Source organism: Passer domesticus, chromosome 3 (assembly GCF_036417665.1).
Source record: "Passer domesticus isolate bPasDom1 chromosome 3, bPasDom1.hap1, whole genome shotgun sequence".
Taxonomy (NCBI): domain Eukaryota; kingdom Metazoa; phylum Chordata; class Aves; order Passeriformes; family Passeridae; genus Passer; species Passer domesticus.
Genome location: NC_087476.1, coordinates 49,566,488 through 49,586,991, shown reverse-complemented (window position 1 = coordinate 49,586,991; position 20,504 = coordinate 49,566,488). Strand labels below are relative to the sequence as shown.

General features: G+C 38.8%; 1 protein-coding gene across 3 annotated transcripts in view; it reads right to left on the bottom strand.

Moving 5' to 3' along the window:
* SLC35F1 (solute carrier family 35 member F1) overlaps positions 1 to 20,504 on the bottom strand; it is a 225,747-nt gene that overhangs the window by 80,122 nt on the left and 125,121 nt on the right. For all 3 annotated transcript variants that reach the window (XM_064413007.1, XM_064413006.1, XM_064413008.1), the window contains exon 2: positions 16,656 to 16,831. In XM_064413007.1, the coding sequence (XP_064269077.1) occupies positions 16,656 to 16,831 (176 nt within the window). The remainder of the gene's footprint in view (positions 1 to 16,655; positions 16,832 to 20,504) is intronic.

Sequence of the window (20,504 nt, the reverse complement as noted above, 5' to 3'; positions counted from 1 at the left end):
TGCAAAACATAGTAAACTTGATGTTATAAGAAGAAATTGAGATTCCATGTTTGAAAACTTTTCTTTGCTACCATGTAAGAAACACAGTTCTTATCAAACTCAGAGGAGGTATTTTCAGTTGACAAAACTAAACAAGGGTTTTAAGAAAAAATTAGACATATTTATTACCATGAATCTCTTTACAACAGTGTTCTATAAAAGCTGGCAGCACAGTTCTGTACAAAGCACAATGTTTGGCAGTTTGCTTCACTGCCTCTGCTGATTTTCTTTCCTGTTCACAGCAGAGAAACAAGAATAAGATTACACTTTAAACAACTTGTTCAGTGTTACACACTGAATCAAAGCTAGAAATAGAATTTTGACACTTCAAATTTGTTGTGTAATGCATTTGAACATATGGCATCTAGAATAAAACAGCTTTTAAAGGCACTCAGCAACCACAGTAATGGATGGATGGACAGATAGATAATCTGTGTGCTTCTGGTGTGATTTACTGTCTTGTAGGAACCTGTGCTGTACAGAACTGAATGTGCAAATTCCTTAAGACTGTGCTTGACTGAACTCTAACCACAAGGGGCACATCTCTCAAACATAACTTCATTGGTTTTATTTCCATGGCAGCAGCTGTGAAAAGGTTATCCTGCTCAGATTAACTGCACCAGTATTTGTGATGAAATGTTTAATCATCAAATCCCTATCAGACACTATTCATATTTACTATATTTCAAAAAGATAGAAATGCAAATTTGTCTGTGTTACTAGAGCATATAGCTCAAAAGCTGATTGGACTCTTCTGTGTTAATAAAATGTCTGACTTCAAAATAGTCTATGCTTCCTCAAAAGTCATCTATATGAAAAATTCTCATTACAGCTTATACATAAATCAAATCCTTGTGAAATTTCATTCAATTTCTGTCGTATTTTGGATATGGATGCTATCTATTACTGACATAGTCAAAATGCAACTCTGTGACAGAGAAAACATTCTAAAAGGTAGGTACTTTTCTTTTTTCTCTTGGTCTGTGGTACATATTTCACCTTTATACATTTGATTATTTCAGACAAAGGCCCTGAGAAATTACCTCATAATTTGGTCTTATTGTATCATTTATTTTGATAACAGCAAGGCTTGTACGACCAGATATTGCTGCTTTGATGTTCACTTCATTTCTCCTCCTAAAAATAGTAAACAAATTTTATCCACATGAAAATGTATTGGAAAAAAAATTGTTCCCAACATATTAATGTGGAGTAAGTACAAAAGAAGCTAATGCCTCATTCAGAATCAAATGCATAATCTGAGGATAATTTCAAAGATGTGATGATCAGTTAAGAAGCAATTCCCATCGATAGGTAATATTTGGAATAAATTACAAAAATGCTTCTAGGATGAAGACGGGGAGCGGGGAGCGGAGTCAAACACAAATGAAAGGACTCTTAAAAGACAAAATCAAAACTAAGAAGAAAAATAAAGCTCTGGATGGCACTGACAGTAGGACAAGTAGCATAAAAATTATTTTGGTATGGCAGGGATAAATGGAGTCAGCAGGGAATTCCTCTGATCACAGATGCGACACAGGGCTCTCAAATTACACAGAGGACGTGAACTGCAGTTCTCCAGGCATGTTGACTCACCCAGCTTTCTGCAAGCCTACATCACTGTTTTGGTCTCAGCTCCCACAGCTCTTTACAGCTTTGTTTCCCTGACTTACATGTGTGTTTGTTCAGGCAATGCCTTCACAGATTTCTTTGTATGCAACCTCCAAAATTTTCCAGAAGGCTACAGAAAGATCATAACGTATCCATGTTCTGAAGTTAAAATGAAAAATTGGTTTCTGCCGCACTTTGTTTTTTTGCCAGGTTCAACCAAATTCTAAACATAAATTCCATGTTCAGTCTTGTGGATATCTCTATTTCAGCCTCAACGTCATTCAGTCTTTTCAACCAGAACTGGACAAGATCCAAAGACAATTTTTCTCTGAACAATTATTCCCTGAGGGAGTCAAGGACTTTGAAAGGCGTACCATCAACTCTTGTCCATAAACAGCCAAACCCCTGACAAATTTGCAATTTGGATATAGTTGGTCTGGTTAGTAATAATATAAAACCCAAACCTGACTGCCCAAACAGCCAGCCCCCATGTAACCATCTGGAGACTGTGCCATCTGCAATTTCAGGCATATAGAGCATTTGGTTTTGCAGCCTGTGCCTGCTTTTGAGTTTGACAGAGACAAACCACAGATTTCTATTTCCACATGCAGGAACCAAAATCCCTTTTCCTCCTCTCAGTCATCTCAGCACTGGAAACAGGGCAGTTTGAGCATTTACAAGAGATGATCACTGAGCAGTGTCACTTTGTGACTCCAGGGCCATTCAGAGTTGGGAAACCAGAGATCGGTTCTTCAGGAAATAGTTCTTGAGAAACTGTTCTTTGTGCTCCTGTCTGCAGACCCTTTACCCAGCAGTTCCCTCACAGAGTCCTTTTGTCAATCAAACCAGCAAAACCAGAGTTCCAGCAGCGATATTTCAAATCCTTTCAGCAGTGACACGTGGCTAATTGAGTACTACTTTCCCATGCTGGGAACACTTGACCACTAGAGGGGAAGGATGACCCAGGCAGGTCTCAGGGAAGAATCTGAGCAGTGCTGGTGGAAAGACTCCTGTGTATTCTCTACCAAGAAGAAAAGGCTGACTGCAGTCTTTGGAGGGTCTGCCTGGTGACTGTACAGTTCTGCCACACACCCACTGCCTTGGTACTTAGGGGATAGTGAAAGGACCAATACAACAAAAATAATCCTCTTGCTAAGGATGCTGCTGGGCTGCAAGGGTGGTTTCCAGAGCAAATATCTGTGTTTTCTGAGCTTTCCCACCTTGTAGATGTCTGACAATGTTCCTAAGAACTTATTCTCTGACCATGTCTCCCTGGAGCCTCACCAAACTTAATTTCTCATGTTAATATTTTCCTTCCCTACTAGATGGTACCCACAGTTGAAAGGAAGCATTGGTTGTGCTTGGCAAAAGATTTATAGAAATATAAAGCTCCTAACTGAAATCCTTCCAACATGATTTCTTGCATCTATATATTATCTCTAGAAGATACTTTTCTAATACTGGTTCTTAAATTTAGTTGGTGATTGCTGTGCAGTGAGTAGTTCAGCTGGGTCACAAAATCTCCTCTGCAAATTTAACTTAGGAGGTCTTAGTACTTTTTATGATCATATCATCATCACTAGGCAATATAATTTTGGAAGAAAGTGAATTAAAAACCTTTCTCACTATCATTTAAAGCTCTGAAATACTTATTATCAATATTACTCTGTATCTATTAAAATACTTATTGTCCTTGAAGTTAGCAATGTTAACAAGTAATAAAATTAAGATGTAATGAAGAAATTTAGTTTACTAAATTCCTTGAAGGGGGATCCTTTATTCCTGAATGGCACTGTTGATATGGGATCTGATTTTCAGTTGCAAATCACTATCAGTAATTTCTTCATAAATCTTCACTGAAGATATAAATTTTGGCTTCTACAACTAATTAATTCCTATTAACAAATATTAATCTTTGTCTATGAGACTGCAAAAGGCAATGACAAACATCACTACTATTGATCTCATCACCTGCTACTTCCTTAATTCTACAGCTTTTTATACCTGCCAATATCTTCTCTTTCAATACCCAGAGAGATAATTTTTTCAGTGAAAAATTCTGCTTCAAGTGTTGCTTACATTTATAACCAATAATTGGTCAAGTCCATTAAATACACCTCTGTACACAACAGATTAAATCTATAAAACTTAAACAGAGCTCATGAAAGTACAAAATAGAAGCAGCAGTGGAAAATATTGATAGTATGACAGATAATTTTTGAAAAAACATACTCAAGCAGTTTATCTCTCAATATTGTCATTAACAGAAGACAGACTGTTCCCTCACCAAAGAAGGATTTATTAAAATTATGGAAATAAACAAAATCTTCACCAAATGCATATGAAGAAATGTCTCTGTAATGCACACAGGGACAGCTGACAATGAGTTTCCATTTTTATATCACTGTTCAAAATATAAAGAAAAAAGGAGGTGCCATTTTATCAGGTTACTGACAAAATCTGAAATATTGGACAAAAAACCCTGATTCTTTGGTGAAAAGATAGAGAAGGAATGTTGATAGAACCTGAAAATTTGCAGTAAGCAGCTTCCAATCTGGAATGAGTTGCTGCTGTACTACCAGGTGGGCATGTAAAGAAAAATGAAGGTAATTGCAGAAATTTCAAGCAGAAACATCCTGAAGATGGCATTTTCTTTCTTGTGGCAGTCAGTTTGTGCTTGACTATTAAAATTTGAATTTCTGGTCCACATACTTAGAAATTATTTTTTAAATACTTGATGTGTACATATACTTGAAAATACCTATTGATAGAAAGCACCTTGTGCTTTTCCACACAAGTTCATTGACACAGCACCTCTATATTTTAGTCTCCCTCCTTTCTACACGAAGAGGGCTATCACTGTCTTCACAGCTATCACAGCTTGACAACTGAAACAAGCACCTTCCTTTTAAATCAAGATCGTTTTTGCAAAGGTGGTTTTAAAGAGAGATTAATCAGCCATAAAGATGACAAGTCTTCATTCAGCTTTAGGCATGGATACAATCCTTATAGACAGAGACACTGAAATACAGCCTATGTATGAAATGAGTCAGCCCTGCTAAAAATGTTTCTATCATCGAGGCATAGCAATGGTGCAACTCTTCCACAGACTCTCTGGGAACTCTTCCTTGCAATCACACACTTGTGTTAATAGAAAAGTAAATGTATACAAGGGGAAGTAGTTATGTATACATGCCCAAACTTCTGTGTTGCATTGTATTTTATGTTTATTTCAACAGGCTCCTGAAAAGATCTTGGTGAGTGCGCTCTCTATTTTGAAAAAGGATTCTATTGAGAAGTCATTATATTACTGGCAAGAAATACTATCATAAATACCCCCTCATTTGTCTTCTTAAAGGCAGGTTGTTCTGAGATATGATTTGAGTTCTCTCACCTTGAAGCAGCAACACATTTCTTTTCTGCAGTGTGCCATATCCTTCAAAGAAAAAAGAATCCTACTTTCTGTTTTATTGGTTTTACTTTGCTCCATGCTTCAGAGAAATAGTCTTCTGATAAAAACAGACTATTTTATATTTTCTAGGCAAACAACAATAGAAGAAACACATCCAATACCCTTGCTAAATGAAAAGTGGCTGGATTCCCACATTTCTAATGCTCCATTCACCAGACAAAAAGTAGGTGGGTTTGAGAGTGCAGATCTCAGACAATCATGCACTGCAGACTCACAAGTATTATTATCCATGCAACTGCAGTGGGGAGAAATGTGAAAATTTTAGTCCTCTTTCTGCTCAGTAACTTCTAGTGATGATTACTTTTCCTATAGATCCTCAGTGGAGCACTTTCCCAGAGAGAGAGGCAGCCTGCCATAGGTATAAAACACCAGTGGGAAGAGGAATATGTCGCTTGGGATGTGACAGCGGTGTGTGCCAATCATGCTATCATTGAAAGAGGACCTAAAATATCAGGGCATATGCTTTTTGATGCAACGTGCTTGGCCCTTGGCAGGGTTTCTCCACCTTGCCCATCTGACATGCTGTGGTTCCTCACACAACATGTCCAACATCCACTTAAAATTCACTCAAACTTCCTACTGTGAAGCTGTTTCTGTAACTTCATCTCCTGCCAGCCTACTACTCCCTGAGCTACCTGGTTTTCTTAGAAAGCACTCAACCCAGTAATCTCAACCCAGTGACTGCTGGCCACCTGACTCAACAGTCAAGTTCATGCAGACCTCTTATCTCCAGCTTCAGCAGGGACCAAAAAGCATTTCTGCATCAGGTTTGACTCAGTCATGAGAACATCAGAAGTTCACAGGAATCCTTCAAGTTTTTTTGATGCACTCTTCAGATTTGGAATACAATCTTAACACAACATGTTTTGTCTTAAGACAAAATTTAACCCAATTTAGTTTCAGCACACTATTGCAAAAGATTCCATCGGGTCCTTCACTAACATCTATGCATTCTGGAATTCATTTCCATGGCTGGGAAGAGCTCACTGGTGACTTCATGCCCATGGAAAGCTTGGCAATTGGCAAGTTTCTGTTCCCCTTGTGCCATTTCATCTCTTTGAATGACTATAAAAGCTGTGAGTGGACACGAAGTGCTCCTAGTCATGCTGTGGCCTGTTCCTTATCATATGCCTGCCCAAATGAGCATGAAGCCTCACTCAAGAAAACATGCAGTTCTGGGAGCTTGAGAAATAATTCTAAAAGTAAATTCTACCAAGAATACACACTTTGAGGTTTTTTGTATGTACACATGCATATAATTAGATGTGTGTGCATGGAAAAACTCTATCAATATCAACCACCTCAGGTCCTTTTAAATGAAAACAAAGCTTTTACATGCCAGCTTAATAAATAAGGGCACTAACTGCTCTTTTTCTACACCAAGCTGTTGAAATCTTAATAGGACTCTTGAAAACACATTCAATCCAAAGATTCTGACTAGCAGTGAAAACAAACAGCATATATCAAAATTTATGTTGATGAACATGACACTCCCTCCCTTATGCCATCAATGATGCAAATCATTCCAGATCCATTTTATTAAAATAACGACAGTCCACCTCTACTCTGGGGTATTAAAACCTCCTTCAGAATTAGGTAAAACAAAGCCAAGTATCAGATCACATTCAGATAATCAGAGCAGCATGGACAAGTGATATTGTGTAAACATTCTAGTAGCTGCACAGAAGCAATTTCATTAATACTTGACTCAGAAAAGGCACAGATGCATGATTTTGCTTTGAAACCGTATTTGCTATATTTCTGTAACAGTTACAAAAATATCCCTGTGAATTGATTGTCACTGTGATATAACTAAAATCTAGGGGTAAGTGCTCCTTTGAGACATGCACATGGCCTCTCCCTCCCCTGTGTATTTGGAGCACTCACTGCTGCTGTCAGCAGAACTCCCACCTTTACCTCAAAGCTCCCTCCTCTCATCAGGGAAATGTGTGCAAGAAATGGAGGAGGCTGATAGCATATATTATCCTTCTCATTTTCTATCTCTTTAATGTTAAATCAGGAAAGATAATAACAGGGAGATGTTCAGAGTTGGTTGCTAATGACCTTGAGCTGCTCTGTTCTGTAGTGAATTGGGTCGAAAGCATCCTCAAGGTTTGTGAAGCAATTTTGCAGCCAAAGTGACTAAGAGGTGAGTCCCCAGGTCCCTGCATCCCAAGCACCTTCTAGAAGTGACTTGGTGTCCTGTGACCTGTGCTTGGCAGCTCATGAGCAGAGGGGAGAGCACACAGCACAACGCCAACTTGAATGTTGAGTGCTACATTTATAAACATTCTTTCAGATGAAGCTGCAATTATTATTATAGCACTATCACCCAGAAATGTAACAGGAATTCAAGGTGTCCAGATGCCAATAGCTAACAGTTCAGCCAAAGACAACGGAAAAAAAATGCTTACAAAGTGGTAGATAAACTTACAGGACATTTGTACATTTTTGCCTCAAAGAGGTATTTAGTTGCAAAAATAAATATATGTATTATCTTGGTAGTAAGGGACATTAAAGAAGACAAAATCACTGTTTGTGTCAGGACTAAGTATTAAGTGTGAGGCAGAAGAATAAGCTGAGAATACAGTTTTATCCTACTGGCATAACTTTTTATTCCCTTGATTCACACTGTCTTATAGCCCTTATTTTAGAAAAGCTAGTACTTCCAAACCTTGAGAAAGGATCTGATCTTCACAGGGACTTTGCTGCAAGTCTTGTGTACAGTTTACAACTGGGCTCTGCAAAATGGGATGCTATTGAGTCTTTGATTTAATGAAAACTTAGGAAGTCAATTCAATTCACTGCAGGGGCTGCTTTGTTCTTTCATTATGATTCCTTTTTAATGAGAAAGACGATTTCAAGGATAAACTCCATTCCTCGGAATTTTTACACTAATTACATACAAAGCACCATTCTGGCAGAGCGGGACTTATCTCCTTCAGGCAATACAGTTATCATCTTGTAACCACACTTCAGATCTCCCACATGAACGCTGGAGCTACGTGTGCTGAATGTGGATCCTGCTACCCTGGCTAGCTTTCTGGCCTGATGAATGTTTAAATATTCCATAAATCACAGGGAAATACTGATACTGCATGAAGTGGCAGAGACAACCCTTGCATTCTGCTTACAGCTGTAGGATCAAGGGTGCACTATTTTATCAGAACCATTAACTTTCCTCATTGAAGTGGGAAGGGATGGTTGGTTTTGCAAACAGTACTTGAGATGTTTATGTATTAACAAGAGCCAGACCCATATACTACCTCTACAAAGGACAGTTATCCCTTAATTCTACCAAAAAATCAAGTGTTTGTGATTCAGCTCACATCCTTTTGAGACAATTTATTATTTGACATACTGTGAGGCAATCTGTGCTACATAGGGAGCTTCATCACCCTCAAATAAAATTACTGAGAACAACATTCACCCCTCTGCAATACCTTGATACTATGGAGTAAGTTTCAAAGCTCAATCTGTGCTCATGGCCATGGTATCTCAGCACTTCCAAGGCTGTGCCATACAATATCTTGCTTTCTACCTGCTCAAAAGCCTCAATTCTTTCACCTGCAACATCTGTGCCTCTATCTGAGCCTGTGGTGCAAAATACATGCAATGGCATCTGCAGAGATGGAGACAAAAATGAGGCAGCAAGATGCATGAGGGGTAGGTACAAACTGCACTTCCTCAGAGCTTCCTCGAGCCTGCCCACTCATCCTTCTAGTGGTGAGGTTTATCTTCTCAAACAGGAACTCACAAACTTGTGCTCAGATTGGCACTGTCTTCAAAGGACTGGCAGGGCTCCTGGAAAAGTAAGCAAGGAGGGAGCTTTCCAGGCTCAGCAACAAAATCTAAATCCTAATCCAAACATAAATGCTTGCAAATATATGTTGCAGATTTGCCTCTCAGACTTAGGTGCTGGCATCACTAAGAAAAGCATGACAGCAAGAAATGCCACATTGTGATGATTTTTTGATTCTGCTAAATTCCACTAGCTACCTGTGATTTTGCAGCTGTGAGCTGAGTAACTGCAATGTTCCCCATTTTATTGCATCTGTGGTTTCTATTTATGGACTTAGTGGCATGAAATGGCCACAGCCGGCTAAATGCTCCTAAAATGAATGTACATTTACCTCCAGGGTAAAACTGCCTTTTTCTCAAGTAGTATACTCAGCATAGACATTGCCTCACAGCAATGATGCAGCATCTTGATGCAAACATGGTTCATCATCCAGGACTTCGGCCAGCCTCAAGCTCAGCATCCCTTTCACGCTCGCTGCACTCATTGCCTGTAAGGTTTGCTCTCATAAAATATGCACCAGTCTTTGAACCATGGTGCAAATCTGAATGCTGTGTCTGGAAGGTACTGGCTGAGGGCATAAACTTGACAGCCAGAAAGATGACCAGGTCTGAGCTTCCCAAAGTGAGAGTGGTCTGAACTGCCTGATTTGAATCTTCTAGGACTTTTTTACAAGTAGAGGTACCCCTAGTGCAACTTTAGAACAAATTCATTCTCTGTATGCACAAGACCTCCCATTCCCTCATTTAGGTCAAGAGAATGGTTAGAGAAATCCCTTTTTTAACCTGTGCTCTTGTCTGCATCATGAGACACAGGAAAAATGAGGTCTTCCTCTCCTTTCACACAACTCCCTCTCGCAGCTTTTGCCTCTGATGGCACAAAGGATACTTCCTTGAACACCAAAGCTATTTTGAAGGAAACCTAATAACAAGAGGTCTTTCAGGGTTGCATGAGCTGATTCAGGGATCCAGGGATACTACTACAGAGAATGCTGCAGCATGGATGCTTGATTAGGCCAGGCCTTTATTGCTTTGGGGTTATCATGATTGTATTAGTGATAGCATCATTAAACCAGGACATACCGTGCTCACGCTTAACTGCTGCCACCTCCTTCCTAGAGGAACAGTGCTTTCCAATTTTCAGCTTGTATGTGCTACGGGATGATTTATTCCAATGATATCATGCAGGAGAATGTAATGCGCTACTTTGGCTTGGATTTAAAAAAGGAAAGATATTTTGTAACACATGATGCATGCTGTGGGTTTGGAGGTGCCTTACCTAACAATCAGGAGCACCTTATTGAGAGAAATAACTCTAGAAAGAAAAAGCTGAGGGGCTTTTTGAGCTTTTACCTGCCATTTTATTTGCCCTATCCTTGGGGTCAGGATTCCTCTCTGTAAGTGTTTATCTGTACCTTGTTAAACAGCTGGCAAAGCAAAGCACACATGATGGAAATGAGAATTGACTAAGCTCTGAGATGCTTGGTCCTTTGTGTGGGTGGAAAGGAGCAGCAGAGCCAAAGCAGAAAGCATTTGTTTGCTGGTCAGTGTAACAAGAACAGCTGAAAGTGAAAAAAAACCCCCGAGGATTGAAAAATACCATCCAACATCTCTGCTAGGAATAGCCAAACAAATCAGAACAAAAGACAGAGGTCAAGTCTGTTGGTTTTAACACTGTCTTTGTATCCCCAACATGGCCTATCTTTTTTTTTCTTTTTTTTAACCCTGTCTTTCCAGCCATGTGGAATAGTCATACTGTGCTGAAATTGCATCTGTTTTAGTATTATGGCTAAGAATGCAAGACGACTTCACTGCACTGGGAAGGAAAATTCTATGTTTAGAGCAACTATCATAAAGAAAAAAATCCCAGGGTTCTGTATGAAAACTTTACATACCTGAAAAGTTTGACACCTCACTGAACTGTTATCACCTACTGAGTAAAATAATGAAGGCTCATTCAGCAGCAGCAGTCAACATTTTATAGCAGGAAATTTTAAAAACTCAATTGGAAGTAGAATGAAAATTCAAACACAATTATTATGTAAATACAACTGAACAGAAATCTGGCTCTAGTCACACTGGTTTTTTTCCAGCTAGCTTGCTGTGGTGTCCATGATATGATAGGCAAATCCCAAATATATAACGTATCATAATCCTTGCTCCTCTGAGCATGCTATCCAAAACTGAAAATCGCACATTACAAAAAAAGATCTCTGCAATTTGAAGTGTCTGTAAATAGGAGCATTCTAGTTTCATTTCTCCTAAAGTACAGAATTCCCTCTGAATATGAAAAGGGCTCTTCAGATCCCAAACAAAGAGACTATTTGGCTGACCATTTTCATAATAAACATATCCCACACGGTTTGGCATCCCTAATTAGAAGCCCAGAGTAATTAGGAGAAAGTACATTGCAGACAGCAATGTTCAACACAGCAGGGAGATTCTGCAGCGCTGCTATAAGAATACCAAAGACCTGAAGGTCATTATTTTTCACTGGTTCCAAGCCACATTTGCTGCTGCGTTTCATTTTTACAACCCAGAATGATCATGGCCCCCTGCACTGGGAGGGCTGTGAGAAACAGAGAATGGTTTAGGTTGGAAAAGACCTTAAAGACCATCCAATTCCAACACCCCTGCCATGAGCAAGGATACCTTCCATCAGACCAGGTCGCTCAGATCCCCATCCAACCTAGCCTGGAACACTTCCAGGGATGGGGCATCTCAACCTATTTTCAGTTTAAAGCCATTTCCCACTGTCCTGTCCTTACATACCTTTGTCAAATGGAAGAGATGGGCCAGCTGGACTTGCCCTTCCCTGTGCTTCAAGGGCAATGTCACATCTTCTTGCAATGTCTGCCACGTGTTTGCAGGCCAGAGTGTGGGCTGAGTTGTTGCCTTGAGAATCCAAGGACCCCTTCTATCACAGGTAGATAGAGCAATAAAGCTACTTGGCTGCAGCTTTGAACATTTTATTTGACTGGAGGGATACCTAGCACTTTGTTTTACAGCAGTAGCTTGAGCATGCTTAGGAAACTGAACAGTGATGAAATGAATCTTTTCTAATCAAAATCACTCTCTGTCATCCTCAGTGAAGAGGAAATTCTGACAGGATCAATGTCTTTCCAGAAGACATTTAATTTCAATGGTACAACATATATTGTCCAAAGTACATGATATCTAATATAGTTTGATCAGCTTAAACAATATACTTTGTTTGTTTCCCAGACAAACAAGATTGTTCTTCCTGGCAATCGACAAAAATAGGTGTTGGTTTAAAAGAAATTCTGTTAAGTCTACCTAAGTTAAGTGCATAATACTAGCTTATATTAATATATCTTTACCAGTGGAATGGAATTAAGTAAAAAGAGACTTTTACCCTTTCTATCATTCAACAAATAGCTGACAAGCACTGCAGCGAAAAAAAAGCAACTTTTCTATGGTGCTCTATCTTCCTTCAATTAGCCGGTTTTGGTCAACTTTGGTGAAGTAGGAGAGATGCTGGGGAGGGGTGCCATTATCTAAATGGAAATACATACTTGGATAGCAGACATATCAGGAAATTACATATGGCTGAGTTACTAATGGCATAAACCACCTGAGATAGAAATGCTTAAAAAAATTATAAGCCACTAAGAGGTCTGCAATCTTACCACTCTCACAAGACTCACTGGCTTACTCAGGGGCACAGATCACCTTTAATTATATGTCAAATCTAAGACATTACAGTTACTGTAGGAAAAACTCTATTGACACATGATATAACCTCATCACTTGGCTTAGAAGCAGAATTCATCCAGACATACAGAGATTCATAAAAATGTTTCTGAACTAGCAAATTTTTACCATCCCTTAGTACTGGTGAGCTGAAAATACTGACTAACTTGTTGCACTAAAATGCAAGGAACAGCTTGCAATGAGGAGCCCTACTCACACAGAATCTGGCCCTCAAGGATTTATGGCTCCCGTCTGTTCATAAGACACTTCCATTGCTCCCTCTTTTCTTGTTTTCCAGAATAACAAAAAAATAACAGTTTCAGGTTTTTTTCTGTTTTTAATGATGTCTAGTAGATGTGTTGTTTTCATTTGTAACATATGTGACGTGGCTTTTAGAAGTAATTTATTTTCGGTGGCAAGCTGCTGATGCTTGCTCCCATGTTGGCTGTTAGCAATTAACACCTTCTGGTCCACTATGGACAATTTCCCACTTATTGCTTTTTAAGGTGTTAAAACTAATCTCCACCAGCTCTATCTCTCATAGCTCCATTTCACCCATTTGAGGCTTTTCTCACTGATAGCCAAGGTTTTTCTTTTCCTCCACTAATAATGACATAGGACCCAGAGGATACAGGCAAGTATCCCTACATGTTTTTGTTAAGCAGAGCCCTCTGCTAATGAGGAGACTGAGGTGAGATAATATGTGTTAAAACCTTCTCAGAGGTGTTACCATGGACAAACACAAGTTTTGGCTGTGAAAACAACAGGCGTGAAAGGAAGCTACCTCAAGAGAAGGAACTGAGGATGACCTCGTTACCTGTTAAATGTTTGACAGATTTATTTTCCATCACAAAAATCCAACTTTAGACAAATTCTTCCACTTTTTCGTGATCTGTGCCTGAGTGGTATCCATGTTTTAAGGCCCATGTGAAAATCTCACAAGAACTGATCTCCTTCAATGCTTTTATCACTTTTTATTTCTGGTCATGAGAACAATGTTGCAATGACAACGAAAAGCCTTTTACTTACACGGACTTCACTGCTTAAAACTATTTAATCTACTTTTACTCCTTGAAACTTTTCTTTTTTGGGGATTTAGTTTTGTTTTTTGGATTTTGTTTTGTTGGTTTTTGTTTTTTTTAACATGGAAATGAAGTTTTAAAAATTCAGAGATTCTGACACCTGCAGGACTGTGCCTCTCCACTATCTGAAGATACGCTGATTCATTGCAAGGTGACAATCCTAATCTATGTACCCATTAGAGCGAGTGCTGTGGTAAAATTATTTTGGAAAACAATCTCAACTCAATATAAAAATGTAGTGGATGCTGCTGATCCTGGGCTAACTTTAGTTGCTGGAAGCTGAGCACTCACTGCAGAAGACTTTAGTCAGAAAAGCTCAGGAGCTTTAATCATCTGCTAATGATGATTTTCAGACACCAGTGCAAATTCTACCTTTTCATTATCACTCAGGGAATATATAAGAACAGTGAGGGACAGCTAAGTCACAGGGCATCCAGAGTAAATCAAAATTTGGAAGAAGTCTCTAAAGAAAGAGGAACTCTTTATGTCTTGAGGAAATTGCAGCTTTCAGTTCTAGAGTGAATTCAGGGTTTTTTTGGCTATCTCAAGTGAGACCTCCTTAAACAGTACATTTCTGCAAAAATCCCAAGGATTAATAAAGCAATGAAAGAAAAAGACAAAAGAGATGCAATTATTTTTTACTGCAAATCAATTTATGATGATTTCTGAAGGAGAAAGAAAATTATTTAAAAAATTTTCAGTTTTTCATAGAGAGTTGAAAAAAAGTTTTTTGATGATGTCAGCACTCAGAACAGAATAATCATTAATATTATTATGTGATTTCCATCTATTAATGAAACCACATGATTAGAGCTGCTAGAAAAACTGCCTCAATGGAACAAACACAGATAATGGACTTGAATAAATACACAAGCAAAAAGATAATGTCAGGCTCAGTCAGCTGGCAACATTAAATGCCGAGTAAATAAATAAGTTTTGTAGTGCTGTACCGTCCAGCAGGAAAGTTATGCTGAATGCTCGGATCACTGCTTTCATAGCTTCTGTAGCAAATTCTATTGTGGAATTTTTTTTTTTATGAAACCATCTTTTTAGGGGTTTTTTGACAGCTCTTTTTCCAGACAGTTCCATTGGTACCCTTTGCATGTGCTCTAGTTGTTTGTATGGTCTGTAATCGACCACAGGCTTTTTCAAACACCTTCCCCAGCCCTCTTCACTTGTCCAGAAAACATTTTCCACATATTCCTAACACTTTATCACTTAGTTCCCAAATCTATCATATTGGCACAACAGGTATTTCTGACAAACTCTCTTTAGTTCACCACTATATTTCTAAACAGTCTGAAAATTATTTATAAAGTACCTTTTAAATACATATGTATATATGAGTAAAGCAGAGTGCTTGATAGAATTTTTTAGATGTCAGTATACACCAGGCATCAAACATTATTCCAAATTAGCCTCTGTAATGCACAGCAGAATGCAGTATCTATAGGGACATACCCTCTCACAAGCATTTTCAAAAAAGTAAAATCTATTGAAGAGTCCCTATAGGGACTTGCCTTCCACAGTATCTAAATCAGTCCAGAGAAGGACATTTCTGGGACACAACTTGTGAACATCTAGGCAATCCTGCACTCAGAATAATTATTTTTAAACGCAGTTCTCCAGAAAGCTACTACTAATAACACATTTTAAATCTTTGGCAGAGCAAAGTATGTGGTGATATTTCCCCCTACACAAACTGAAATACCAAGACAGTGAAACAGTGCCTGAGCAATCTCTCCTTATATAAGAGTCAACATTTCCTTTGCACATTGGCTTTTATCACCTCTGCAAAATGCCAGTGGGGACCAATGTTTATAAAACTTATGTTGTAATATGCTTAAGTGCTTTGTGCTGGAGTACAGAGGTATTTTTTTGACTGTTCATTTTTTGCATAGAAATGAAGTCCTTGCTGCTTTGGAACTCTTTTAGCATTGTTTTACAAGATTGTACTATGAGTGAAGAACTTAAGCTTCAGTGTTGTTCCCAAAACATTAAAAGATCAAAGAATGAATCAAAAATAATTGTTCCTGTAAGAAAAACATGAGCTTTTCAGTATGCTGATAAACGTACCACAGCCTAATATATTTTGTAGTTGTAATCCTCCACAGAGCCCTACCCTCCTTATGTCAGGAGAACACATGGTATTTTTTCTCTTTTATTTAGCTTCTAATCTACATGTTCTGTGAAGGTGAACAAATAAAATTATTACAAAAAAAGACGAGTGGCTGAGAAATGTACTTAAATGCTTTCACTTCCCACACCTCATGTAGAAACGAAATCTCAAAAAAGGGAGGGGATGTGCAGGAAAGGCACAATCCTCCATAATATATACAGGCTGTCAAAGAGAGCATCATTAGATAAACAGTCCCAAAGCATACTGTAATGCATTTCTCATTTTGGAGGTAAGATTGGTTACACAGGCCCCATGGCAAAGCAGTGAGAGGGCCATGGAGCTGCTCTGCCCAAACCTCCCCCAGAGAGATAGCACCCCAAAATCTCTCCCTTCATCTCCTACTTCCCAATAGCTAAAAGTTGGCTGCTATTTCTGTCTAGTAAGTGAACTACTCAATTGCCATGATCAGCATCTAGAACTAGCAAGCTCCTCTTTGCTTGCATCTGAGTTCTCCTTAGTCTACGTAAGATGTAAAGCATGCTAGTATTTCCCAGCAAGGCAAGAGCAATCAGAATTCAAAAGCACTGATGTTTATTTTAACTTATAGGTAGCACCCCAGTCCTTGAGATCTAATGATTCGTTCCTTGCTAATGAAGATCTGTTGGTGTTTTTTTCAGTTCATCCAATACGTATTTCTAGGTAATGTAAATATGGAACAAATGTTGGTGGGATATGTGTCTAAGTCATATTGCTAGTTGTTGCTCTGCAAAAGCCTTTATCCCCACTGCTTTCTATAAAACAGTTTCAGAGAGACACTCACCTTGTCTGACGGCTAGTGTTGTCGTGTAGACCAAGAACAGAAGGATATAATTGAGGAAGCTCTGAAAAACAGGTGTGTTGGCATGGAAGTCTTCTGACAGATACTTGCTTGTGAGACCAATGCCACAGATAAGGAGGGAGAGTACCTGGCCAAGTGCCACAGACAGCAAGAGATCCCTGAAAGGAATGAGAATAACAGACATAAAACACTCAGCCTCCTCACTAAGGAGGAAATGCTCATCCTCCTCCAGGAATCATGTTCAGCATTTCTGGGACACAAAACAAACATGATGCTTCAGTCAGTGAGGGGACCTGCTGGGTATAGCCAACATAACATTTTCATTATTCCTGCTCTTATCATGAGCCTAAACATTGTGCCAACGTAGTAGCTTTTATTCACATGTTAAACAACAGCAGATGGCACGTCCCTACCATTTAATTTTGCATTTCACATTTCACAAAGGATAAATGATAGTTTAAATCAACCAAAACACAGTACTGCTTCCTCTGAGCATCCTCCTTCACAGAAACACCCAGGGTTACCATTCAGACACAGTGGGAAACACAGCTCTTTCAGGACTTAGCAGCCAAAGAGGAAAAGAAGATAAAGAATCATGTTTCATCATCAGGATGAATACACATTTCATCATATAAACTATTCCTTCCATCTACTATGCAAATATATTTATATTTTGTTTCATCTTTCCGACTGCTTACTTTCTCTTCTGCTTGATGGGAACAGGAGATTCTAATTTTCCCCTTCCTGTCTCCTTCTGGTTGTTAAGATATATACTTTCTGGTTAGGCTTTTTGCTTTAATCTGTTTTTCTTATTTTTCATCTCCAGTATCTTCTGCATTCTCCTATTACAACCCATTCTCTTTCCCCACAGGTCTCAAATAGTTTCTTCTTTTGCGCATGTTCTCTGTCTTCCTATAATCTTCTCTTTACTGCAGAAACTGCTACAACTGAAAGAATTTTCTGTTCCAAATACCTCTATCTCTTTTACTCTTCTTGTAGAATTTATTATCTAATCACGCAGCCCAACTGAGTCCAAACAATCCTCCTTTTCCAAATTTTGTCACAGGATATCCTATACCCACAACACAGGAATATCTGTATTTTTTTTAATTACCCTTAAGAGCTTTCCCAGGTCCCCCCTGTGTCAATACTCTCATGCTGACCAGGCTTGCTCTACAGCTACAGCTTCCCATGCAGAAGAATGAAATACAGAGAAGTGCTGCTCTGGTAGAGAAGCAAGCAAAAACAATGTCAGGGAGAGCAAAAGGGCATGCAAAGGGGACATCTAGTCTGAGCCCTGCCCACTGCTACTGTTGCTGTCACCAGCCCCCAGAAAAGAGGGGTTGAACTCCCTGGGGAAGACATGAAGGAGAGGAGCATGCTCTGCAATGTCTCATTTGAGCCTGGCATGAGGAAAGGGAACTAGGCAATCCTAAGGGAGTAGAGGAAGGAGGGCAGCACCCTGCTCAGCTATAATACTATTTCATGTGTGTTCTCTGCCAGACAGTTAAAAAAAATATTGCTTCAAGGCTGCTTTGCTTTCCCTGACAGATTTCCCTGACCTCGGCTCTGCCTGTTTGGCAGTGATGAGCATCTGTGCTCCCACAACTTGGTAAACTCAAGTGTCAAACTCGTTTGCTTTTTTCTCATAAACAATCCTCCCACTACTGTGTCGTGGTGTCAGTCATGGCATGATTTAACCAGAGAGACACTGGAAAGCACAGGAGGCTGGGTAGTCCTATTCAGCTAACATACCTCGCTGACAAACAGTCTGACACACAGAGTAAAGAACAAACTTTATTGTGCTAAACCCTGTGTTTTGATGGGAGACTGCTGGAGAAGTAGCAAGTAAGACTCTACTACTGCTACCTCTGCTCTCACATTACTCACTCTACTTTAAAACACAACCAAGGGAAAAAAATACACTCAGTAGAGGTGACATCCAAAACCACGATGCAGATGCTGCCTACACTATTGATCCTCAGTTCCTGCTGTTACCTGCTCTGCTGTTGACATGGAATAGGAAATTTGAATAGTGACTGCAATTTAAATCCACATATTAATCTTGTACCCTTGTTTACAGTTCTTCATTTAGCTGGATATTGTTTCCTCCATCCTTCTGTAATTAAGTTTTATGCAGGGTTGTCCTCTTGCCTACTGCCATTTCTATAGTTTCATTTCATTAGTAAATTAGATGTTTGCAAATCGGTTGCCAGCTTTACATAAGATGCAGGTGTGTCCCTGTATCTGGCTATGCCTGTGAGTGAAAGTTGTATTACATTCACTGGGGGACTGCACCTGCTCTGAAGAGAAGCATCTTGGATCCTGCTTAGATTTACATAAAGCTAAACACACCCTGTCTCAGGAAAGGATTCTCACAATAACGTATTTCCTGCTCCCTAGGGCTATTAGCTGTGGGAACCACACTAATCATCACATTTTTTCAGACTGGTGGCAAGTTTGATAAGGTCTTTCAAATGGCATATTTTTTAGCTCAGCTCTCTATATTCAGGTGTGTCACCAGGTCTAACCAGTCTGTACTGACATTTTCATTAAAAATCCAACCAATAAAACCTGAAAAAACACCAGGTAAATTTCAAAACTGCGTTTGATAGCTGTAGCCCTCTCTGGTGTATGTTTTGATTCTCTCATTGCTATTTTGCCATTTATACAACAACCATATTTTTTTATAGTTGATTCTTTGCCAAGTCATTCAACCACATCTACAAGTGGCAGTTTTCCTAAAGAGTCAATGTCTATAGCACACACACACATACAGCCTGTCCTCAGCTTCAGTATTTTACATTTCATAAACTTATAAAAAAGAAGGTAATTCAAATTTTATGGTCTTATTCCTGAAAAGTCATTGACAATATCTTTCTATGTCTTCTGTCAGTTTTAAAATATCCACTTGCTATTGTATTATTGCAGTCATCAAGGAACACAAAGAGTAATTGGAGTTCAGTTTATGGACAAAAAAATCAAGGCTGTGAACCTAAACACCTCCAAGTCTGTAAGTTGGAGGTTGAATTCAAAGGTTGAATCTGTATAATCTCTGTAATTCGAAAGCACTTTTGAATAAAAATTGTCTTTTAGAAAAAAAAAAAAACAAACCTGCAGAAAACTACTTTGTGGGAGTCCAAGTAGTACCATCAATATCACTGTCTTTCAAAATACTGACTACATAAATGATACTGAGTACACACATACTGCTTGTCTCTGATTTTGGCACACATTTGGTATTTCTAATTATGTAAGAAAACTCATTCTGAAAATCAAGCTGTTGTGCTTCTCTTCCAGTCAGGACTTAGTTAAACATTTCACAGTTGATGGATGACAAAGAAATACAAATCTTTTATTCTATCTCATCAGTGCAAAGACTAGCATGTTAGATGTTTAAGCAGAACTAATTCAAGTGCCCATTAAATGTTCAGACTTGAAGCAAAGGTGATCTGTTTTACAAAATTTAACTGTTCATGCCCACATTAAACTCTCCTGCCACACCTAGTAATATGCCCATTACAGACATGAATGACAAGCAGTGGCACAGAAGATTTTGTGTCCTCCCCTTCTCTCACCACTGTACGCTCTGACACACCATTATCATGGAAAACAGTAATGAAATGAAAAGTAAGAGAAAGCAAATCACAAGATCAATAAAATGCTCATTTTTGCCTTGGCTGAATGGAAGAGAACAACTCATCTTTCCCCAAACAGAAAAGTGGAAACAAATCTTAAATTACTTGTTTAAATTGGTGACAATGTCAGCGGCAATACAGAAAAATACAATTTTTCATAATCTTAATAACCAATGCAAGTTACCTGAATTTT